The 25724-nt window shown below is 46.0% G+C and overlaps 1 protein-coding gene across 1 annotated transcript in view; it reads right to left on the bottom strand.

Annotated features, from left to right (window-relative positions):
* LOC144504734 (interphotoreceptor matrix proteoglycan 1-like) overlaps positions 1-25724 on the bottom strand; it is a 287982-nt gene that overhangs the window by 10466 nt on the left and 251792 nt on the right. Inside the window, exons 12-13 of the mRNA XM_078230478.1 lie at positions 2648-2724; positions 541-1696 (exon numbers count right to left, since the gene is read on the bottom strand). Of these exons, the coding sequence (XP_078086604.1) occupies positions 541-1696; positions 2648-2724 (1233 nt within the window). The remainder of the gene's footprint in view (positions 1-540; positions 1697-2647; positions 2725-25724) is intronic.

The raw sequence follows: 25724 nt of genomic DNA, 5'->3' as shown, positions 1-25724 counted from the left end.
ACCTACACCACATGGACTACGACAATTTAAGAAGGCAGTCCATCACCATCTCCACAAGGGCATTTAGGGATAGATAGTAAATGTTGATCTAGCCGTGATGCCCCAAACCCATGAAAGAATAGATTAGAAAAATGTGCCAAACAAATGTGAGGCAATGACCATTTCCAATATTTCTCTCAATAAAAGCAAATACTGCAGATGCTGGAAATCTGAAATAAAAACAGAAAATGCTAGTAAAATTCAGCAGGTCTGACAACATCTGTGGAGAGAGAAACAGAGTTAATGTTTTGAGTCCATGTGACCCATCTACATGTATGATCCTGTACAGGTATGGTCCTGTACAGGCATAGTCTTCTACATGTATGGTCCTGTACAGGCATAGTCTTCTACATGTATGGTCTTGTACAGGCATGGTCTTATACAGGCATGGTCTTACACTGGGTTGATATAGTCCTGGGCTGTTTTGTTCCTTGGGCTGATGTGTTCTTGTCTCCTCCCTGAACCTTTGACATACCTCACAGTTCTTTCAAATAGACTCACCTTCTATCCCACTTATTGGTGGTGAGGTCCTGGCTGCCATTGTGCTGATATCATTCTCTCCTTCATCAAACATTGGCCCAATTCCATTGTCACTCGTGGTTGCCTGGGCAAGAGTGATCATTGTACTGGTGTCCTGGTTATCGTCCACAGAAGCTTCTGGCTCAGTATTAGCTCCTGCCTCGTGATCAAAAATAAGAGGATAGATTGTAGTGTGTATGATACTGCCAGATTGCTGTGCTTCGTCAATGAAGTTTGACTCCATGCTTTCCTCATCCATGTGTGGAATGATTTGCTGGATGTCAGGAGGCAATGTGTTGCTCTGCTCCTGTTCTCCTTGCTGAACACTTGCATCCAAGTGCAGCTTCTGACTGTCTGGTTGTGTAGTAGGAGACTCTGCAATGCCAAGAGTGGTTGAGCCATCTTCAGTCTTCTCGGTGTTGCCCAGTTCAATAAGAGGGGCCCGTTCAGGGTGTGTAGCAGAAACTGTGCTACTAACAGTATTTTCATCTACAGCGACCTCCTTCTTGATTTCCTGTATGTGTTCAGACTGTACAGTTGGAGGAGATGTGCTCCTACCAACATCCGCATCTGCAGTAACATCCTCTTCAATTCCCCCATGAAGATATACCTCTGTTTCCTGCATGTGATCAGCCTGTACAGCTGAAGAAGCCGTGCTACTAATGGTTCCTTCACCTTCAGTAACGCTTACTTTGGTATATACAGACTGTTCTGTATCAGAAACCGTGTCACCAACTATGTCCTCATCACTGGTCATTGGCTGTATGTTGGGTGAAATACGGGTGATCACGATGATCTCTTCTGTAAGTATATTCTCACTCGTGATTGAAAGTGTTGGAAATGCAGGGCTATTGATCTGGTGTCCACTTTCAGTCACGTCTCCTTCAGAACTAGTTTGTGGCACAAATGTGGTCTCTTTCTCTAAGAAAGATGTCTCTGGGACAGTGAGTGAAGGTTCAGTCACAGATAGGTGATTTGGCAAATCAGTCCGGACACCAGCAGTTACGGTTAGGACAGTATCAGTCATGATTTCATTAATGGCTTCTTCAAGTTTTTCTTCATGAGGGATGGTGGGAATCCTCTCTAACAAGCTGTCAGCCACATATTCTTCAGTAGCAGATGGAATTAAAAAATTGTCCTAAAAACGAGAAAACGGATATATTTTTGAACCATGCATCATTGTGTTGCAGACCATAATATGCTACTTTAATTCAACTTCAATTCTGGGAGTCTTTCTGCTTCGCCACTCTCCTGCCTACTTTTCAATGTCTCTTCAAAATTATTTTCCATGTAACCTGCTTCTCCCTCCTGCTCCACTGCACCTGTTAATAACTGCTCTTTGTAATGTCTTGCTCTGTACAAGGGGAATGAATGGAAAGTGAGCTGGTAACGGACCATTGATAACTTTCATGGAGAAACTACTACTTAAAGAATACACCACAATATGTCTGACTCCGCAGGACACTTTGACAAAAACAGTACTTTCAGATATGTTTCCCATTATCTTGAGGTGGCGAAGTCTCCTCCCCAGCCTACCTTCTCCCATTTATTATCAGATTATATCCAAGCCATTTTCATCATTCAAAAGCTGTTTAAACATCCAACTATAAAGCAAAATAACAAAAAATATATATTGTTTTCTGACTGGTCTAAGCTTATCCTAAATCTAAATTAATAATTTGTCTCCACTTCCTTGGCATGAAGCGCCACATGGGTGGAATACTGACAGGAAACTCTGATGGAAGGGTGACCTTCCTGTACCAGAAACCAACTGATTTTCCTTGCAGTGGGTTCTGTAAAGAGAGAAATTTTCTATCTGCATTCTGCCCTGACTGATACAAAAATCCACCGTTCAATAGTGCGGTGCAGGAGAGCTAACCAGGTGATGGAGAAATGCCACAATACTGGTCTCATGCCAAGCATCATTCCCAGCCAATCCATTGCTGGCACATGGACAACCAAACACAAATCCCCTTGACAGAATAGAGAGTCACTTTGTACACATGACACTCACAGCTGATGTATACCAGATACACTAAGTGCTTTTAAAAATCTGTTCAAGAAATTTGCAGGATGCAGGCCACAATACCTCTTTGACAGGAGTTGGAGCTAATTTGGGATCCAGTTGGTCGAGACCATCAGATGTTGCAGGAAGCACATTTATTTCTGTTGGGAAAGAACCGATACTCTGTGTCAGAAAACTTAAATGGCAACATTTAGAAGTTACAAATTCAGAAATTCTTCTTTCATTTAAATTCAGAAATTCCTGAAATTCAAAATCTTTAGCTGGAGTGGTAAGAATGTGGAACTCACTACCATGAGGAGTGGTTGAAATGAATAACATGGGTGCATTTAAGATTAAACTAGATAAACACCTGGTGGGGAAAGGAATAGAGGTTTATGCTGATAGGATTAGATGAAGTAAGGTGCTCACACGGACCTGTGCACCATGTGGCTTGTTTCTGTGCTTTAAAATACTGACTCCTGTTTACGACAACTACTTTAGATTTTTAAAAATTCATTCATAGGATCTGGGCGGCATCACTAGCTGGGCCAGCATTTATTGTCCATTCCTAATTGCCCTTGAACTGAGTGGCCATTTCAGAGTCATTGCTGAGGATCTGGAGTCACATGTAGGCCAGACCAGGTAAGGATGACAGATTTCCTTCCCTCAAGGACATTGGTGAACCAGGTGGGTTTTCACAGCAATAGTTTCATGGTCATCATTAGGGTTTTAATTCCAGATTTTTATTGAATTCAAATTTCACCATCTGCCATGGTGGGATTTGAACCCAACATTACCCTGGATTCCTCAATAGCTAGTCTGGTGATAATGCCACCACACCATTACCTCCCACAGGCACCAAATGTCAGATCCAAGCATGGATCAGATATGCTTTGAGTTAACAGTAAGGAAAACGCCCTCCACTTTGTTATAACAATGTACATTTGTCCCTTATGGTAGCAAAACACATTTATTAATCCCTATTTGTTGCAAGTTCAGTGTGCCGATTTCCCTCATTAACTATCATTGTGGTTTGAGAATGACAAGTAAATAAAGGTGTACAATGAGAAGTTCTGTGCTGTGGCCTAATGGCCATGGGAAGTGGGTGGACAAATCTTTTCAAGTGATTTTAATGAGAATATTTAGAGTTGGCAGAGAGGGAAAATTCAGTCCATATTGGATTGAACTCAAGATTCTAATGCCCTGCATCAGCCAGTCAGTGCCAACCAGAGCTGCTTTTGTTGGTGCTGTTCTAATGAGACGAAATTCCTGTTAATATGAACTGAATAAATAAGAACATAAGAACATAAGAAATAGGAGCAGGAGTAGGCCATCTAGCCCCTCGAGCCTGCCCCGCCATTCAATAAGATCATGGCTGATCTGACGTGGATCAGTACCACTTACCCGCCTGATCCCCATAACCCTTAATTCCCTTACCGCTCAGGAATCCATCCATCCGCGCTTTAAACATATTCAGCGAGGTAGCCTCCACCACCTCAGTGGGCAGAGAATTCCAGAGATTCACCACCCTCTGGGAGAAGAAGTTCCTCCTCAACTCTGTCTTAAACCGACCCCCCTTTATTTTGAGGCTGTGTCCTCTAGTTTTAACTTCCTTACTAAGTGGAAAGAATCTCTCCGCCTCCACCCTATCCAGCCCCCGCATTATCTTATAAGTCTCCATAAGATCCCCCCTCATCCTTCTAAACTCCAACGAGTACAAACCCAATCTCCTCAGCCTCTCCTCATAATCCAAACCCCTCATCTCCGGTATCAACCTGGTGAACCTTCTCTGCACTCCCTCCAATGCCAATATATCCTTCCTCATATAAGGGGACCAATACTGCACACAGTATTCCAGCTGCGGCCTCACCAATGCCCTGTACAGGTGCATCAAGACATCCCTGCTTTTATATTCTATCCCCCTCGCAATACAGGCCAACATCCCATTTGCCTTCTTGATCACCTGTTGTACCTGCAGACTGGGCTTTTGCGTCTCATGCACAAGGACCCCCAGGTCCCTTTGCACGGTAGCATGTTTTAATTTGTTTCCATTGAGATAGTAATCCCATTTGTTATTATTTCCTCCAAAGTGTATAACCTCGCATTTCTCAACGTTATACTCCATTTGCCATATCCTCGCCCACTCACTCAGCCTGTCCAAATCTCTCTGCAGATCTTCTCCGTCCTCCACACGATTCACTTTTCCACTTATCTTTGTGTCGTCAGCAAACTTCGTTACCCTACACTCCGTCCCCTCCTCCAGATCATCTATATAAATGGTAAATAGTTGCGGCCCGAGTACCGATCCCTGCGGCACGCCACTAGTTACCTTCCTCCAACCGGAAAAACACCCATTTATTCCGACTCTTTGCTTCCTGTCGGATAGCCAGTCCCCAATCCACTTTAACACACTACCCCCAACTCCGTGTGCCCTAATCTTCTTCAGCAGCCTTTTATGGGGCACCTTATCAAACGCCTTTTGGAAATCCAAAAACACCGCATCCACCGGTTCTCCTCCATCAACCGCCCTCGTCACATCTTCATAAAAATCCAACATGTTCGTCAAGCACGACTTTCCCCTCATGAATCCATGCTGCGTCTGATTGATCGAACCACTTCTATCCAGATGCCCTGCTATCTCCTCCTTAATAATGGATTCCAGCATTTTCCCTACTACAGATGTTAAGCTGACCGGCCTATAGTTACCCGCCTTTTGTCTCCTTCCTTTTTTAAACAGCGGCGTAACATTAGCCGTTTTCCAATCAACCGGCACTACCCCAGAATGCAACGAGTTTTGATAAATAATCACTAACGCATCCACTATTACATCTTACATTTCTTTCAATACCCTGGGATGCATTCCATCCGGACCCGGGGACTTGTCCACCTTCAGTCCCATTAGTCTACCCAGCACTGCCTCTCTGGTAACATTAATCGTATTAAGTATTTCTCCTGCTGCCAACCCTCTATCGTTAATATTTGGCAAACTATTTGTGTCCTCCACCGTGAAGACCGACACAAAAAACTTATTTAAAGACTCAGCCATATCCTCATTTCCCACTATTAACTCCCCCCTCTCGTCCTCCAAGGGTCCAACATTCACTCTAGCCACTCTATTCCTTTTTATATATTTATAAAAACTTTTACTATCATTTTTTATATTAATTGCTAGCCTAGCTTCATAGTCTATCCTTCCTTTCTTTATCGCTTTCTTAGTCTCTCTTTGTTGTTTCTTAAATTTTTCCCAATCACTTGTTTCTCCACTATTTTTGGCCACTCTGTACGCAGCTGTTTTTATTTTAATACTCTCCTTTATTTCCTTCGTTATCCACGGCTGGTTCTCCCTTTTCTTACAATCCTTGTTTTTTGCTGGAATATATTTTTGCTGAGAACTGAAAAGGATCTCCTTAAAAATCCTCCACTGTTCCTCAGCTATCCTACCTGCCAGCCTGCTCTCCCAGTCTACCTTAGCCAATTCATCCCTCATCCTATCATATTTCCCTCTGTTCAAACAGAGGACACTGGTTTGAGACCAAACTTTCTCCTCTTCCATCTGAATCAGAAATTCGACCATATTGTGGTCACTAGACCCAAGAGGGTCCTTCACAATAAGATCCTTAATTCTACCTACCTCGTTACACAATACCAGATCCAAAATAGCTCGTTTCCTCGTCGGTTCCGTAACATGCTGTTCAAGGAAACTATCCCGACAGCATTCTAAGAACTCTTCCTCCATTCCACCCTTACCGACTTGAGTCTGCCAGTCAATGTGCATGTTGAAGTCCCCCATGATTATTGCCGTTCCGTTTTTACACGCATCCCTTATCTGCTTGTTTATAGCCCTCCCTACCTCAACATTATTATTCGGGGGCCTATATACCACACCTACTAGTGTCTTTCTCCCTCTACTATTCCTCATCTCTACCCATAACGATTCCACGTTTTGTTCCTCAGAGCCTATGTCATCCCTCAGTACTACCCTGATATTATCTCTTATTAATAGCGCGACCCCACCACCTTTTCCTTCCTGTCTATTCTTCCTAAACGCCTGATACCCCTGGATATTCATCTCCCAGTCCTGGTCACCTTTCAGCCACGTTTCTGTAATGGCCACTAGATCGTACCCACTTGTGCTGATTTGCACCATCAACTCATTCACCTTGTTCCGAATGCTTCGTGCATTCAGGCAAAGTGTCCTTATTCCAGCTTTTATCTGAACCCGCTTTGATGAGTCGCGAACACCGTCTCCCTCTACTCCCTTATCTAAATTACCACCTTCATTCACTTGCACCCTCTCCTCTACCATTAATTTTGTAATTCCCCTTACCCCTGCATCCTCCCCCCCATCAATTAGTTCCTTGATCCTAGTCAACTCTTCTAGCTCCCCTCCCCCCAACCTATCTAGTTTAAATTCTCCCCAGTAGCCTTAGCCAACCTACCGGCCAGGATATTGGTCCCCGTGTGATTCAAGTTCCACCTGTTTTTTGTATACAGATCACCCCTGCCCCTAAAGAGGTCCCAATGGTCCAGGAACCTGAATCCCTGCCCCCTGCACCAGTCCCTCAGCCACACATTCATCCTCCACCTCACTCCATTCCTGCCCTCACCTTCCCGTGGCACAGGCAGTAATCCTGAGATTACTACCTTTGCTTTCCTCTTTCTCAGCTGTCTCCCTAATTCCCTGTACTCCCTTTTCATGACCCCTTCTCCCTTCCTACCCACATCAGCGGTACCAATATGTACCGCTACCTCAGGCTCCTCTCCCTCCCACCTCAGGATTTCCGGGACGCGACTAGCGACATCCTGGATCCCGGCCCCAGGGAGGCAGACCACCATGCGAGAATCCCGCCTACCTCCGCAGAAACGCCTGTCTGTCCCCTTCACCATCGAGTCCCCGATTAATACCGCCTCAATAGAACTGTTTAATGTTTCAAAACTGTAGAATAGTCGAAAGACGTGGCAATACTTAAATCTAACTGGGAAAAAGCATATTCTGTCAAAAACAAAGCACAATTGTTTATGGTGGGTTACTCACTGGATTCTTTGCTTCTCATCATAACACAGCTCGTGTTAAAGTCAGTGCCTGTAACCTGTCACTGCGGGGTTACATATTCTGGCAGGGGTGTCAAAGACATTGATATCCGAGGATCAATTGCTGCCACTGGAGACCAACCTCATTGATCGGTCAGAGTGCTGCAACTTCTCAATGGGTCAAGTCACTCAATTCAGTTTGATGCATTGTGTGGAGCTATATACATGGTTGGTAGCTGTATTTTTTTTATTCATTCATGGGACATGGGCGTCACTGACTGGCCAGCATTTATTTGCCCATCCCTTATTCAGCAGGCAGTTGAGAGTCAATCATATTGCTATGGCTCAGGGGTCACACATAGGCCAGGCCAGGTAAGGACGGCAGATTTCCTTCCCTAAAGGACATTTGTGAACCGGGTGGGTTTTTCCGACGATCGGCAATGGTTTCATGGTCATCAGTCGACTCTTAATTCCAGATATTTTTTATTGCATTCAAATTCCACCACCTGTCGTGGCAGGATTCGAACCCAGGTCCCCAGAACATTAGCTGAGTTTCTGGATTAGTAGTCTAGCAATAATACCATTAGGCCGTCGCCTCCCCATTTGGGTGGGAAAACACCGTTTTGAATACGTAAGCACAATTTTCCGAGGTACATGTGCAATGTCCTTATACACCTTTAAAAGGAGCTCCATCCTGAACAGTCCAAAGATGTGCGGGTTAGGTTGATTGGCCAGGTTACAAAATTGCCCCTTAGAGTCCTGGGATGTGTAGGTTAGAGGGATTAGCGGGTAAAATATGTGGGGGTAGGGCCTGGGTGGGATTGTGGTCGGTGCAGACTCGATGGGCCGAATGGCCTCCTTCTGCACTGTAGGGATTCTATGATGAGCACTGTATGAAGTCAGTAAACCATCAGGGGCTGATCAGTCAACTCCGTGGTAACAAAGATACACATAAGAAGCCATCGGCCTATTAAATCTGGTCCCTGGTTTAAATATGCAAATTGTTGTTCATTTTTCCCAACTCAAATTGAAATCAAATTTTAAAAATCAGATGACAATATCTCTTTGAACGTGAGGAGAACAGAAAAGTCTTTATTGACTGTAAATCCACTCGCTTTGATGGGTGATGAATAACTGCTTCACAAAACATTGTGCATTGGAAATGGAACAATGTAAATTGGGAAAGTTTGTCGATGACGTTAAGCTAGGGAAGGGGAAGGGAAGAGCAGACTGAGGCAGTGCAGACATAAATCTATCATTCTCAAAATGTATCAAATAAAAACTAACAGTGGAGTGATATGTGGAATTCTGATGTAAGCTAATTCTGGTGTATAAAAGTTTAATTCAGAACACCGTTACTTCAAGATGAACTGCGGCTGTAGGAAGAGGGACACAAACTCAGACTGGGAAAGGGAAATCATAGAGCCATAGAATCCTACAGTGCAGAAGGAGGCCATTCGGCCCATTGCGTCTGCACCAACCACCATCCCACCCCGGCCTATCCCCATAACCCCATGCATTTACCCTAGCTAGTCCCCCTGCCACTAAGAGACAATTTAGCATGGGCCAATCCACCTTACCCGCACATTTTTGGACTTTGCACATTTTTCCAAAATGTCAGGGAATTCTTCACAAGGTGACTGTCATAAAGAATTGACACTGGGTAGGACAATGGAGGCAAAAGCCAATTGGAGGGAGAACTGTCTGCTTTCAATTAATGTCCTCTATTATCTATACTGTAGCTTTGTGAAATTTTCAAAGATAATTCTGATGTGCCATTTCTAATGTGCCCCTTATCAGATTTAATCAAAATTAGTCATGGCAGAGGAACTGTAAGAACTAGGAAGAAATGGAAGATTGACTAGTCTGCTATTCACTGGGCAAATAATTATTATGGCCCCAGGTGTAAGTCGCTTAGGTGGGAAAATGGAGTTTTAGGTAAAGACTGTGATTCCCTATTTAATGCTTGTGCGGAATTTGGATGTGGTTGCGGTGACGGAAACTTGGTTAAAAGAAGGACAGGACTGGCAGCTGAATATTCCGGGGTATCAGTGTTTTAGGCGAGACAGAGGAGGGGCTAAAAAAGGTGGGGGAGTAGCGATATTAGTTAAGGAGCATATTACCGCGGTGCAGAGGGTAGACAACTTAGAGGGGTCATGTACTGAGTCGCTGTGGGTGGAACTCAGAAACAGGAAGGGTGCAGTCACTATGCTGGGGGTGTACTACAGACCACCCAACAGCCCACGGGAAGTGGAGGAAAGGATATGTCAGGAGATTCTGGATAGGTGCAGAAAACATAGGGTTGTTGTAGTGGGGGACTTTAATTTCCCTGGCACAGACTGGAAAGTGCTTAGAGCTGGGGGACCGGACGGGGAGGAATTTGTAAAATGCGTACTGGAAGGTTCTTTGGAACAGTATGTAGATAGCCCGACTAGAGAGGGGGCTATACTGGACCTAGTTCTGGGAAATGAGCCCGGTCAGGTCGTCAAAGTTTCGGTAGGGGAACATGTGGCAAATAGTGACCACAACTCTGTTAACTTTAGGATAGTAATGGACAAGGATGAGTGCTGTCCTACGGGCAGGGTGCTAAATTGGGGGAAGGCTGACTATAGCCGGATTAGGCAGGAATTGGTGGATGTTGATTGGGAGAGGATGTTCGAGGGTAAGTCCGCGTCTGGCATGTGGGAGTCTTTTAAGGAACTATTGATAAGGCTGCAGGATAGGCAGGTGCCTGTAAAAAGGAAAGATAGGAAAGGTAGGATTCGAGAGCCGTGGATAACCAGGGAAATTGAGGATCTGATTAAAATGAAAAGGGAGGCGTACGTTAAGTCCAGGCAACTGAAAACAGATGGAGCACTGGAGGAATACAGAGAGAGTAGGAAAGATCTCAAACGGGGAGTTAGAAGGGCAAAAAGAGGGCACGAGATGTTCTTGGCAGGCAGGATTAAGGAGAATCCTAAGGCATTCTATTCATACGTTAGGAACAAAAGAGTTGTCAGGGAGAAAATCGGACCTCTCAGGGACAAAGGAGGGGAATTATGCTTAGAACCCAAGGGAATAGGGGAGATCCTAAATGAATACTTTGCATCGGTATTCACGAAGGAGAGGGGCGTGTTAACCGGGAGTGTCTCGGAGGGAGGTGTTGACCCGTTAGAGAAAATCTCCATTATGAGAGAGGAAGTGTTAGGTTTTTTAGGGAACATTAAAACTGACAAAGCCCCAGGGCCTGATGGCATCTATCCTCGACTGCTCAGGGAGACGAGAGAGGAAATTGCTGGGCCTCTGACGGAAATCTTTGTCGCTTCTTTGGACACGGGTGAGGTCCCTGAGGATTGGAGGATAGCGAATGTGGTCCCGTTGTTTAAGAAGGGTAGCAGGGATAACCCAGGAAATTATAGGCCGGTGAGCTTGACGTCCGTGGTAGGGAAGTTGTTGGAGAGGATTCTTAGAGACAGGATGTATGTGCATTTAGAACGGAACAATCTCATTAGTGACAGACAGCATGGTTTTGTAAGAGGGAGGTCGTGCCTTACAAATTTGGTGGAGTTTTTTGAGGAAGTGACAAAAACGGTTGATGAAGGAAGGGCCGTGGATGTCGTCTATATGGATTTCAGTAAGGCATTTGACAAAGTCCCACATGGCAGGTTGGTTAAGAAGGTTAAGGCTCATGGGATACAAGGAGAAGTGGCTCGATGGGTGGAGAACTGGCTTGGCCATAGGAGACAGAGGGTAGTGGTCGAAGGGTCTTTTTCCGGCTGGAGGTCTGTGACCAGTGGTGTTCCGCAGGGCTCTGTACTAGGACCTCTGCTATTTGTGATATATATAAATGATTTGGAAGAAGGTGTAACTGGTGTAATCAGCAAGTTTGCGGATGACACAAAGATGGCTGGAATTGCGGATAGCGAAGAGCATTGTCGGGCAATACAGCAGGATATAGATAGGCTGGAAAATTGGGCGGAGAGGTGGCAGATGGAATTTAATCCGGATAAATGCGAAGTGATGCATTTTGGAAGAAATAATGTAGGGAGGAGTTATACAATAAATGGCAGAGTCATCAGGAGTATAGAAACACAGAGGGACCTAGGTGTGCAAGTCCACAAATCCTTGAAGGTGGCAACACAGGTGGAGAAGGTGGTGAAGAAGGCATATGGTATGCTTGCCTTTATAGGACGGGGTATAGAGTATAAAAGCTGGAGTCTGATGATGCAGCTGTATAGAACGCTGGTTAGGCCGCATTTGGAGTACTGCGTCCAGTTCTGGTCGCCGCACTACCAGAAGGACGTGGAGGCATTGGAGAGAGTGCAGAGAAGGTTTACCAGGATGTTGCCTGGTATGGAGAGTCTTAGCTATGAGGAGAGATTGGGTAGACTGGGGTTGTTCTCCTTGGAAAGACGGAGAATGAGGGGAGATCTAATAGAGGTATACAAGATTATGAAGGGTATAGATAGGGTGAACAGTGGGAAGCTTTTTCCCAGGTCGGAGGTGACGATCACGAGGGGTCACGGGCTCAAGCTGAGAGGGGCGAAGTATAACTCAGACATCAGAGGGACGTTTTTTACACAGAGGGTGGTGGGGGCCTGGAATGCGCTGCCAAGTAGGGTGGTGGAGGCAGGCACGCTGACATCATTTAAGACTTACCTGGATAGTCACATGAGCAGCCTGGGAATGGAGGGATACAAACGATTGGTCTAGTTGGACCAAGGAGCGGCACAGGCTTGGAGGGCCGAAGGGCCTGTTTCCTGTGCTGTACTGTTCTTTGTACTGTACTGTACTGTGGAGGTTTAACTCCATAACATGTTTTTTTTCGCTAGAAGTTTGCCTTCCAGTCAGGTGAGGAACACTCTGGAGTAGGCCGTGGCCCCAGGTTGGAAACCCAAACTGTTCTTAAGAATGTAACAGGAGGTGAGATCCAATCCCCAATCTCAAACATCGGCCCTGATTTTACCGGCATGCCTGCCCCGATTTCTGATAAAATTCCGGCCACAGGGTCCGATCTGGGACTCTGGTGTGCCCAGTTTCGATCCCGGGGGAGTTGTTAGGGGTGGAAGGTCCAATCCATGTGGGAGGCATTTTTGTTCCTCTTGACCCATAAGTCGTGCTATAAAGAAATGTAACTTCTCCCTGAAGCTGTCCTCATCTTCCTTCACTGCCGGGTTTCCTGCAAGGCTTGGGAAACTGGACAACTTGGGGTTTAACTTGAAAATCTATGTCTTCTTGCCTCGTTATAAAATTGAAAATGCTGGAGAAACTCAGCAGGTCTGACAGCATCTATGGAGAGAGAATAGAGCCAACGGTTCAAATCAGGATGACCCTTCAGCAAGCCTGCTGAGTTTCTCCAGCATTTTCTGTTTCTGTTTCAGATTCCAGCATCCGCAGTATTTTGCCTTTGTCATTATAAAGTTGAATTGGCCAACCCACCTCTTGGGCATGTGCTGACTAACCCCCGCTTGTCCCTCATCTATTAAATCCAGATGTAAGAAGCTGAGGGTGGTTGGGGTTGAGTTTGAGATTTTAAAAATGTCAACATCACACCCAGTCCCAACCCAACTGTTTTCATGGAATCATAGAATCCTTACAGTGCAGAAGGAGGCCATTCAAAGAACAAAGAACAAAGAACAAAGAACAATACAGCACAGGAACAGGCCCTTCGGCCCTCCAAGCCCGCGCCGCTCCCCGGTCCAGGATTGAATCCTGAATCCAGGATCCCCGCCCAATTTTCCAGCCTATCTACATACCAATATCCTATCCACCGAGCTGTCCCTCACAGCTACGATGCTTTGTTCATTACAACCTATTAACTCACCCCCACCCCCCTATTCCAGACCATGTGATCCCCAGGGAGAGGCGAAAACCCAGAGTGAAAAACCCCAGGGCCAATATGGGGGAAAAAAAAAAATCTGGGAAATTCCTCTCCGACCCCCTGAGGCGATCGAAACGAGTCCAGGAGATCACAATGGCCCTGATCGGAAAATGCTTCCCAACCCTAGTCATTTCCACTTCCATGAACACCATATGAATTCCCTGCCCCCGAGACAGGTTACAACTATCCGCAGTCTCGCTCTGTACTGGCACCAGCAAGATGATCATAGAATGAAGCCTTGAAACGAGAAACAAGGAACAATTAGCCCGCGCCGCTCCCTGGTCCAAACTAGACCACTCTTTTGTATCCCTCCATTCCCACTCCGGTCATATAGCTGTCTAGATAAGTCTTAAACGTTCCCAGTGTGTCCGCCTCCACCACCTTGCCCGGCAACACATTCCAGGCCCCCACGACCCTCTGTGTGAAATATGTCCTTCTGATATCTGTGTTAAACCTCCCCCCCTTCAAAGAACAAAGAACAAAGAACAGTACAGCACAGGAAACAGGCCTTCGGCCCTCCAAGCCTGTGTCGCTCCTTGGTCCAACTAGACCAATCGTTTGTATCCCTCCATTCCCAGGCTGCTCATGTGACTATCCAGGTAAGTCTTAAACGGTCAGCGTGCCTGCCTCCACCACCCTACTTGGCAGCGCATTCCAGGCCCCCACCACCCTCTGTGTAAAAAACGTCCCTCTGATGTCTGAGTTATACTTTGCCCCTCTCAGCTTGAGCCCGTGACCCCTCGTGATCGTCACCTCCGACCTGGGAAAAAGCTTCCCACTGTTCACCCTATCTATATCCTTCATAATCTTGTATACCTCTATTAGATCTCCCCTCATTCTCCGTCTTTCCAAGGAGAACAACCCCAGTCTACCCAATCTCTCCTCATAGCTAAGACCCTCCATACCAGGCAACATCCTGGTAAACCTTCTCTGCACTCTCTCCAATGCCTCCACGTCCTTCTGGTAGTGCGGCGACCAGAACTGGACGCAGTACTCCAAATGCGGCCTAACCAGCGTTCTATACAGCTGCATCATCAGACTCCAGCTTTTATACTCTATACCCCGTCCTATAAAGGCAAGCATACCATATGCCTTCTTCACCACCTTCTCCACCTGTGTTGCCACCTTCAAGGATTTGTGGACTTGCACACCTAGGTCCCTCTGTGTTTCTATACTCCTGATGACTCTGCCATTTATTGTATAACTCCTCCCTACATTATTTCTTCCAAAATGCATCACTTCGCATTTATCCGGATTAAATTCCATCTGCCACCTCTCCGCCCAATTTTCCAGCCTATCTATATCCTGCTGTATTGCCCGACAATGCTCTTCGCTATCCGCAATTCCAGCCATCTTTGTGTCATCCGCAAACTTGCTGATTACACCAGTTACACCTTCTTCCAAATCATTTATATATATCACAAATAGCAGAGGTCCTAGTACAGAGCCCTGCGGAACACCACTGGTCACAGACCTCCAGCCGGAAAAAGACCCTTCGACCACTACCCTCTGTCTCCTATGGCCAAGCCAGTTCTCCACCCATCGAGCCACTTCTCCTTGTATCCCATGAGCCTTAACCTTCTTAACCAACCTGCCATGTGGGACTTTGTCAAATGCCTTACTGAAATCCATATAGACGACATCCACGGCCCTTCCTTCATCAACCGTTTTTGTCACTTCCTCAAAAAACTCCACCAAATTTGTAAGGCACGACCTCCCTCTTACAAAACCATGCTGTCTGTCACTAATGAGATTGTTCCGTTCTAAATGCACATACATCCTGTCTCTAAGAATCCTCTCCAACAACTTCCCTACCACGGACGTCAAGCTCACCGGCTTATAATTTCCTGGGTTATCCCTGCTACCCTTCTTAAACAACGGGACCACATTCGCTATCCTCCAATCCTCAGGGACCTCACCCGTGTCCAAAGAAGCGACAAAGATTTCCGTCAGAGGCCCAGCAATTTCCTCTCTCGTCTCCCTGAGCAGTCGAGGATAGATGCCATCAGGCCCTGGGGCTTTGTCAGTTTTAATGTTCCCTAAAAAACCTAACACTTCCTCTCTCATAATGGAGATTTTCTCTAACGGGTCAACACCTCCCTCCGAGACACTCCCGGTTAACACGCCCCTCTCCTTCGTGAATACCGATGCAAAGTATTCATTTAGGATCTCCCCTATTCCCTTGGGTTCTAAGCATAATTCCCCTCCTTTGTCCCTGAGAGGTCCGATTTTCTCCCTGACAACTCTTTTGTTCCTAACGTATGAATAGAATGCCTTAGGATTCTCCTTAATCCTGCCTGCCAAGAACATCTCGTGCCCTCTTTTTGCCCTTCTAACTCCCCGTTTGAGATCTTTCCTACTCTCTCTGTATTCCTCCAGAGCTCCATCTGTTTTCAGTTGCCTGGACTTAACGTACGCCTCCCTTTTCATTTTAATCAGATCCTCAATTTCCCTGGTTATCCACGGCTCTCGAATCCTACCTTTCCTATCTTTCCTTTTTACAGGCACCTGCCTATCCTGCAGCCTTATCAATAGTTCCTTAAAAGACTCCCACATGCCAGACGCGGACTTACCCTCGAACATCCTCTCCCAATCAACATCCACCAATTCCTGCCTAATCCGGCTATAGTCAGCCTTCCCCCAATTTAGCACCCTGCCCGTAGGACAGCACTCATCCTTGTCCATTACTATCCTAAAGTTAACAGAGTTGTGGTCACTATTTGCCACATGTTCCCCTACCGAAACTTTGACGACCTGACCGGGCTCATTTCCCAGAACTAGGTCCAGTATAGCCCCCTCTCTAGTCGGGCTATCTACATACTGTTCCAAAGAACCTTCCAGTACGCATTTTACAAATTCCTCCCCGTCCGGTCCCCCAGCTCTAAGCACTTTCCAGTCTGTGCCAGGGAAATTAAAGTCCCCCACTACAACAACCCTATGTTTTCTGCACCTATCCAGAATCTCCTGACATATCCTTTCCTCCACTTCCCGTGGGCTGTTGGGTGGTCTGTAGTACACCCCCAGCATAGTGACTGCACCCTTCCTGTTTCTGAGTTCCACCCACAGCGACTCAGTACATGACCCCTCTAAGTTGTCTACCCTCTGCACCGCGGTAATATGCTCCTTAACTAATATCGCTACTCCCCCACCTTTTTTAGCCCCTCCTCTGTCTCGCCTAAAACACTGATACCCCGGAATATTCAGCTGCCAGTCCTGTCCTTCTTTTAACCAAGTTTCCGTCACCGCAACCACATCCAAATTCCGCACAAGCATTAAATAGGGAATCACAGTCTTTACCTAAAACTCCATTTTCCCACCTAAGCGACTTACACCTGGGGCCATAATAATTATTTGCCCAGTGAATAGCAGACTAGTCAATCTTCCATTTCTTCCTAGTTCTTACAGTTCCTCTGCCATGACTAATTTTGATTAAATCTGATAAGGGGCACATTAGAAATGGCACATCAGAATTATCTTTGAAAATTTCACAAAGCTACAGTATAGATAATAGAGGACATTAATTGAAAGCAGACAGTTCTCCCTCCAATTGGCTTTTGCCTCCATTGTCCTACCCAGTGTCAATTCTTTATGACAGTCACCTTGTGAAGAATTCCCTGACATTTTGGAAAAATGTGCAAAGTCCAAAAATGTGCGGGTAAGGTGGATTGGCCCATGCTAAATTGTCTCTTAGTGGCAGGGGGACTAGCTAGGGTAAATGCATGGGGTTATGGGGATAGGCCGGGGTGGGATGGTGGTTGGTGCAGACGCAATGGGCCGAATGGCCTCCTTCTGCACTGTAGGATTCTATGGCTCTATGATTTCCCTTTCCCAGTCTGAGTTTGTGTCCCTCTTCCTACAGCCGCAGTTCATCTTGAAGTAACGGTGTTCTGAATTAAACTTTTATACACCAGAATTAGCTTACATCAGAATTCCACATATCACTCCACTGTTAGTTTTTATTTGATACATTTTGAGAATGATAGATTTATGTCTGCACTGCCTCAGTCTGCTCTTCCCTTCCCCTTCCCTAGCTTAACGTCATCGACAAACTTTCCCAATTTACATTGTTCCATTTCCAATGCACAATGTTTTGTGAAGCAGTTATTCATCACCCATCAAAGCGAGTGGATTTACAGTCAATAAAGACTTTTCTGTTCTCCTCACGTTCAAAGAGATATTGTCATCTGATTTTTAAAATTTGATTTCAATTTGAGTTGGGAAAAATGAACAACAATTTGCATATTTAAACCAGGGACCAGATTTAATAGGCCGATGGCTTCTTATGTGTATCTTTGTTACCACGGAGTTGACTGATCAGCCCCTGATGGTTTACTGACTTCATACAGTGCTCATCATAGAATCCCTACAGTGCAGAAGGAGGCCATTCGGCCCATCGAGTCTGCACCGACCACAATCCCACCCAGGCCCTACCCCCACATATTTTACCCGCTAATCCCTCTAACCTACACATCCCAGGACTCTAAGGGGCAATTTTGTAACCTGGCCAATCAACCTAACCCGCACATCTTTGGACTGTTCAGGATGGAGCTCCTTTTAAAGGTGTATAAGGACATTGCACATGTACCTCGGAAAATTGTGCTTACGTATTCAAAACGGTGTTTTCCCACCCAAATGGGGAGGCGACGGCCTAATGGTATTATTGCTAGACTACTAATCCAGAAACTCAGCTAATGTTCTGGGGACCTGGGTTCGAATCCTGCCACGACAGGTGGTGGAATTTGAATGCAATAAAAAATATCTGGAATTAAGAGTCGACTGATGACCATGAAACCATTGCCGATCGTCGGAAAAACCCACCCGGTTCACAAATGTCCTTTAGGGAAGGAAATCTGCCGTCCTTACCTGGCCTGGCCTATGTGTGACCCCTGAGCCATAGCAATATGATTGACTCTCAACTGCCTGCTGAATAAGGGATGGGCAAATAAATGCTGGCCAGTCAGTGACGCCCATGTCCCATGAATGAATAAAAAAAATACAGCTACCAACCATGTATATAGCTCCACACAATGCATCAAACTGAATTGAGTGACTTGACCCATTGAGAAGTTGCAGCACTCTGACCGATCAATGAGGTTGGTCTCCAGTGGCAGCAATTGATCCTCGGATATCAATGTCTTTGACACCCCTGCCAGAATATGTAACCCCGCAGTGACAGGTTACAGGCACTGACTTTAACACGAGCTGTGTTATGATGAGAAGCAAAGAATCCAGTGGCCCCCAGCTCGACCCCAGCCTCAGTATTTACTGACCTCCTGTTTTGTTCCCCACCCCCCTGCCACACTAGTTTAAATCCTGCCGAAACACTCGAGCAAAACTCCCAGCCAGGATATTTGCTCCCTTCCAGTTAAGGTGTAACCCATCCTTTCTGTACAGTTGCCATCCTGACTTGAAGATTTCCCAGTTATCTATGAATTTAAAACCCTCCCTCTTGCACCAGTCCTTTAGCCACGCGTTCAACTGTAGAATCTCCCTGTTCCGAGCCTCACTTGCACTAGGCACCGGGAGCAGTCCAGAGATTGCTACACTGGAGGTCTTACTTTTTAGCCTAGCACCCAACTCCCTGAATTTCTCTCGTATGACCCCCCTGCTCTTCCTACCTACATCATTTCCCCCAATGTGTACAATCACATCCGTTTGACTACCTTCCTTTTTAAATATGCTTCCTACCCTCTCGGAGACATCCAGTACCCCGGCACCAGGGAGGCAGACTACCATCCTGGATTCTCGTTCAGTCCCACAGAAGCGCCTGTCCGTGTCTCTAACTATTGCGTCCCCCACAACTATCGCTCTCCTAAACCCCTTCTTTCCCTTCCGGACCCCTGAGCCTGTCCCCGTGGAGGCGATCTGGTCCTCGTGGCTTACCCCTGGAGGGTCATCCCCCTCCACAGAATCCAAAACAATATACCTATTGTGGAGGGGGACAACCACAGGGGATCCCTCCACAGACTGCTCACTCCCTTCCCTTCTCCCATCTGTTGCCCATCCCTTTCTCTTATGGGAGACTGCCACTGGGGTGCTTTCTGGCACATCACCCTTCTGACTATTACCCCTCCTAACCGTGACCCACGTGTCTTCCTTCCGAGACCCTGGTGTCACTACCTGACTATAACTTTTATCTATGACTCTCTCATTTTCCCTAACTAAACTGAGTTCATCGAGCCTCAGCTCCAGCTCCCTTACACGATCCTTCAGGAGATGCAGTTCCACACATCTGGCACAGATATGGACTTCCGGGAGGCAAGTTGTCTCCAGGAACTCCCACATCCCACACCGAATGCAGTATACTGGCCTCCCACTCATACCAGCCATGTCCTTTTTAGTTTTGGGGATAAAACAAAAAGGGGGTGTAACCGAAGAAAAACAAACAAACAACCTTCCTCGCCGAAGCCCTGTGAGCCAAAGCCCTTTTAGCTCTCACTCTGTCCCCTGCTCACTCCACTGCCCGCTAACGACGCTGCCCGCTCAAAGGTGCGGCCTACTTTTAAACCCTCCAAAATCTTCCCAGGCTGCTGCTGGGCCTATTTCCTGTTTAGAAAAAAAAACCTCCGATTTTTTTCACTAATTGAACTGAAAAATAATTAAATAAATTAATTACTCTACTGCAGCCCGAGCAGCACTCCCACAGTGAGACACCAACTGTCACACTCTACTGCAGCCCGAGCAGCACTCCCTCAGTGAGACACCAACTGTCACACTCTACTGCAGCCCGAGCAGCACTCCCACACTGAGACACCAACTGTCACACTCCACTGCAGCCCGAGCAGCACTCCCTCACTGAGACACCAACTGTCACTCTCCACTGCAGCCCGAGCAGCACTCCCTCACTGAGACACCAACTGTCACTCTCCACTGCAGCCCGAGCAGCACTCCCTCACATTCGGCCCATCAAACTTGCATCGGCAACAATCCCACCCAGGCCCTGTCCCAGTAACCCCATGTATTCACCCTACTAATTCCCCTGACACTAAAGGGCAATTTTTTACCATGGCCAATCCACATAACCCACACATCTTTGGAGTGTGGGAGGAAACCGGAGCACCTGGAGGAAACTCACGCAGACGCAGGGAGAACGTGCAAACTCCACACATCTTTTGGAAGATTAAAATTCATCCTTTTGTTTGTTTGCTCATGGGGTACATGACTTTATCTATATAAAAAAAAATGGTATCAGACTGCAGATAACTAAATCTTCTTCGTGAGCAAACAGTAGATAAACAAACTATTCTGATGATGCAGTATACCACTGAGCATATCACCATGGTAACACTTTCAAAAAGAACAACTTTCCGAATGTTGTTTTAATCAAATTAAATCAGCATGAAACATCTATTTTGAAATTGCCTTTTAGTACCGAGGTTCATAATGGACTCTTCATTTTTAAACAAAATTAAGTCTTATTCCTTCTGGTGATGATCGAGTGCAGCATAATTTTACTTGAGACAGTTGTTCAGTAATGCCACCTTGTATCGCTCTCCTAAGATCCAGCTGCCTGTTATCACTCACTCGCACCTGCGCTTCAATTGCCGTTTGCATTTTGAGCCTGGGAGATAATGACAGCGATTGTGGCAAAGTGTGAGGGATTCAGTTCACGTCACAGCTCCATGTTTGAGAGGTCAGCTCGTAATGGAGGCCAACCCACTGGTGTAATGACTGTGCAGCACCATCATTACAACTCAAAGAATTGGTTTTGTTGAAATGATGTAAACAGCACAACTGCAGAAGGCATAGAGGACGAGGGCATTGTCTTGAGTTTCCCGATCAAATCCTTACAAGGGAAGGTTGTTCAGTCAGTGCGTGTGCAGCGGCTAAGTTGGCAGCACTCTCTGTTCTGAAGCAGATGGTTGTGGTTTCGAACCCCATTCGGAAGATTTGAGCACAGGTCTAGACTGACAGTACAGCTCTGTGGGAGCAATGCACAGTCACAGAAGCAGTTTTTAACTGATCCACCATTAAATTGAGGCCCTGTCTACCCTCCAAGGTGGATATAAAGATCTCATGACAGATTTAGAAGAAAACATATGGAACATTTATGGCACAAAAGGATGCCATTCAGCCCATAATGTCTGTGCCAGCAGAAAGAGTTATCCAGTTGAATTCCACTTTCCAGCTCTTAGGGCAATTGCCTGCATCTGCTTTCACCATTTGACAGGTTGCCGGCAGGACCTCAAGGTCCAGAAGTCACCCTGGCAGTACCAAAATGTGATGTGGAGATGCCGGCGTTGGACTGGGGTGAACACAGTAAGAGTTTTAACAACACCAGGTTAAAGTCCAACAGGTTTATTTGGTAGCAAATACCATTAGCTTTCGGAGCGCTGCTCCTTCGTCAGATGGAGTGGAAATGTGCTCTCAAACAGGGCACAGAGACACAAAATTAAGTTACAGAATACTGATTAGAATGCGAATCCCTACAGCCAACCAGATCTTAAAGATACAGACAATGTGGGTGGAGGGAGCATTAAGTACAGGTTAAAGAGATGTGTATTGTCTCCAGACAGGACAGCCTGCAGGTCCAGGAGGCAAGCTGTGGGGGTTACTGATAATGTGACATAAATCCAACATCCCGGTTTAGGCCGTCCTCATGTGTGCGGAACTTGGCTATCAGTTTCTGCTCAGCGACTCTGCGCTGTCGTGTGTCGTGAAGGCCACCTTGGAGAACGCTTACCCGAAGATCAGAGGCTCAATGCCCGTGACTGCTGAAGTGCTCCCCCACAGGAAGAGAACAGCCTTGCCTGGTGATTGTCGAGCGGTGTTCATTCATCCGTTGTCGTAGCGTCTGTATGGTTTCCCCAATGTACCATACCTCGGGACATCCTTTCCGAAATCATAGAACCCCGACAGTACAGAATGAGGCCATTCGGCCCATTGAGTCTGTACCGACTTTAATCCCACCCAGCCCTGTATCTTTAAGATCTGGTTGGTTGTAGGGATTCGCATTCTAATCAGTATTCTGTAACTTGATTTTGTGTCTCTGTGCCCTGTTTGAGAGCACATTTCCACTCCATCTGACGAAGGGGTGCCAAACTGTGCCAGGGGGACAGTCCTCAGTGGGAACCTCATTGGGGGTGGGTTTCCATTGATGATCGCAGGGAGAGGGGGGTGCAATAGAGAAGTGCTGATTCTGACTTGGGGTGAGAAGGAGACCTTTGTGATAGGCTGGAGGGGGGTGGGGGGTTATACAGGTTATGATCAGGGCGCCCTTTAAAGCTGGCGTCCCGATCTTTGTGCAGCTGGGTTTGTCTGGTTGATTTGGCCCACTGCCCTGTACCACGGCGTGAGACATGCTCCCTTGATTTTTTTTTGGCAGTGTCATGCGATCTTAGAGAAAACCGATTGGTTTCTCTGCAGAGATACACACAGGTTTTCTCTCCAGAAACAACACTCTGCCATTTTTTGGTAAGACTCCTCCCCCCCATGCCGTCGGTCTGTAACACTATGTTGCTGTTCACAATCAAGTTTTTTTTCCAATGCGGTGAGGATTTCTATCTGCATCACCCTTTCAAGCAGTGAATTCCAGGCTCCTACCATGCTCACAGTAAAAGGATTTCTCCCCAACTCCCCTCTAATCATTTTGCCCATTACAATAAACTATAACTCATATTATTGACCTCTTTGCTATGGGTAATACCTCTTTTCTCGGCCTTTTGGCTAAGATCAAGTGTGGTATGGATCGCCTGCACTTGGTTGAGGTCATTGGGTTACGCTGAGGCTTCATATGTTTCATATGAAGCAATTTTTAAAAGCGGCATCTCGGCCTTTTGGCTAAGATGCAAATGAGCTCAAGTCTTGGAGGAGGATCCTCCCCCTTCTCCAATCAGCTTGACTCATGTAGATCAGGCCAAGGACAGGGTGGTTTTGGTCTCCTGTCCTGTCTTGTCAGCCTGGATCTGAAATGTCTCAACTTGTTGAGACTCTGAATTGGATTTGATTTGATTGAATTGGAAAAGTATTTTAAAAAAAAAACCTCTTTCCTATCTATCCAGGCCCCTCATAATTTTATACACCTCAATTAAATCTCCCTGAAGCCTCACTGTCACAAAACAAAACAAGCCCAGCATGCCCAATCGTTCCTTCTGACTAAAATTCTCCATTCTTGATAACGTTCTCTGTGCCCTCTTTTGTCAGAGCACATCTTTCCTGCAGTGGTGACCAGGATTGTAAAGCAGTACTCCACCAGGGGTCATCTCGAGCTTCATACAGTCTTAGCATAACCACCCCACTCTTTTATTCTATGCCTTGGTTAATAAAGGAGAGCATCCAATATGCCTTCTTAAACCTTATCTATGTGTCCTGCTACCTTTAGGGACTAATGGACATGGATTCCAAGGTCCCTCTACGCTTCCCAGTATCCTGTGTTTTTTTAAAATTTGATTTGATTTATTATTGTCCCATGTATTAGTATACAGTGAATAGTATTGTTTCTTGCGCACTATATGTGTCTGGTCCCCACATTACAGGAAGGATGTGGAGGCTTTGGAGAGGGTGCAGAGGAGGTTTACCAGGATGTTGCCTGGTATGGAGGGGAGATCCTATGAGGAGAGGCTGAGGGATTTGGGATTGTTTTCGCTGGAAAGGCGGCGGCTAAGAGGGGATCTTATTGAAACATATAAGATGATTAGAGGTTTAGATAGGGTGGATAGTGATAGCCTTTTTCCTCTGATGGAGAAATCCAGCACGAGGGGGCATGGCTTTAAATTGAGGGGGGGTAGTTATAGAACCGATGTCAGGGGTAGGTTCTTTACCCAGAGGGTGGTGAGGGATTGGAATGCCCTGCCAGCATCAGTTGTAAATGCGCCTAGTTTGGGGGCGTTTAAGAGATCCGTAGATAGGTTCATGGACGAAAAGAAATTGGTTTAGGTTGGAGGGTCACAGTTTTTTTTTTTAACTGGTCGGTGCAACATCGTGGGCCGAAGGGCCTGTTCTGCGCTGTAATGTTCTATGTTCTATGTTCTATACAGACAAAGCATACTGTTCATAGGAAAGGAAAGGAGAAAGTGCAGAATGTAGTGTTACAAGTCATAGCTAGGATGTAGATTAGGATCAACTTAATATGAGGTAGGTCCATTCAAAAGCCTGATGGCAGCAGGGAAGAAGCTGTTCTTGAGTTGGTTGATACGTAACCTCAGGTTTTTGTATCTTTTTCCCGATGGAAGAAGGTGGAAGAGAATATGTCCGGGGTGCGTGGGAGCGTTGATTATGCTGGCTGCTTTGCTGAGGCAGCGGGAAGTGTAGACAGAGTCAATGACTGGGAGGCTGGTTTGCGTGATGGACTGGGCTACATTCACAACCCTTTGTAGTTTTGTGCGGTCTTGGATAGAGCAGCAACCGTACCAAGCCGTTATTCAACTAGAAAGGATTTTTTCTATGGTGCATCTGTAAACGTTGGAGAGAGTCATAGCAGCCATGCCAAATTTCCTTTGCCGACTGAAAACGTTGAGGTGTTGGTGGGCTTTCTTAACTATAGCATCAGCGTGGAGGGACCAGGGCAGGTTGTTGGTGATCTGGACATCTAAAAACTTGAAGCTCCCGACCATTTCTACATCATCCCCGTTGGTGCAGACAGGGGCGTGTCTTCCACTACACTTCCTGAAGACGATGACTATCTCCTTCGTTGACATTGCTGCAGAGATTATTGTCATTGCACCAGTTCACTATCTCTTTCCTGTACTCCGTCTCTGGCAACCACTTCAGTAAAAAAAAAGTAATGGTCTGTTCATGATCACATTCTTATTTGTGGGATCTTGCTGCGTCCAAATTGGCTGCTGTGTTTTCTACATTACACAACCCAGTACTACGAAGAGGGAACAAATCAGAGTGACACACTTCACTGAAGCAGATACCATCCTGGGTTGAACAGTTGCAAAGAATTTTTCTCAGGAAGCTAAGAAATGAAAGATGTCACTCAAGGTTGAAAGTACAACACTCATTGAAAAGTGCCCTCTTATCAGAAGCAATAAAGATTTGGCACGGATATATCCAGAGAGTGTTTTGTTGAGGACAGTTAGATGCTTTGAAGATTTTGAGCATCGCTTCATTATCGATTCAATGAAGAAATCAATTATTTATTCCCCACATAAAGTACCAAAAGAAGGAAAAGGAAAGCTTGAAAGAGATCTTCAAATGATGGTGATTGCCAGAAACACAGAGCATACAGACTGAGAGAGAGAAACGAAATGGACGGTAACAGATTGATCTGGATCCCAAAGGTCTTAACCAAGCAATAAAGAGGGATCACTATTCTATTCCAACACT

The sequence above is a fragment of the Mustelus asterias genome, chromosome 15 (genome assembly GCF_964213995.1).
Source record: "Mustelus asterias chromosome 15, sMusAst1.hap1.1, whole genome shotgun sequence".
Taxonomy (NCBI): domain Eukaryota; kingdom Metazoa; phylum Chordata; class Chondrichthyes; order Carcharhiniformes; family Triakidae; genus Mustelus; species Mustelus asterias.
This window is presented reverse-complemented; position numbering and strand designations above follow the sequence as displayed.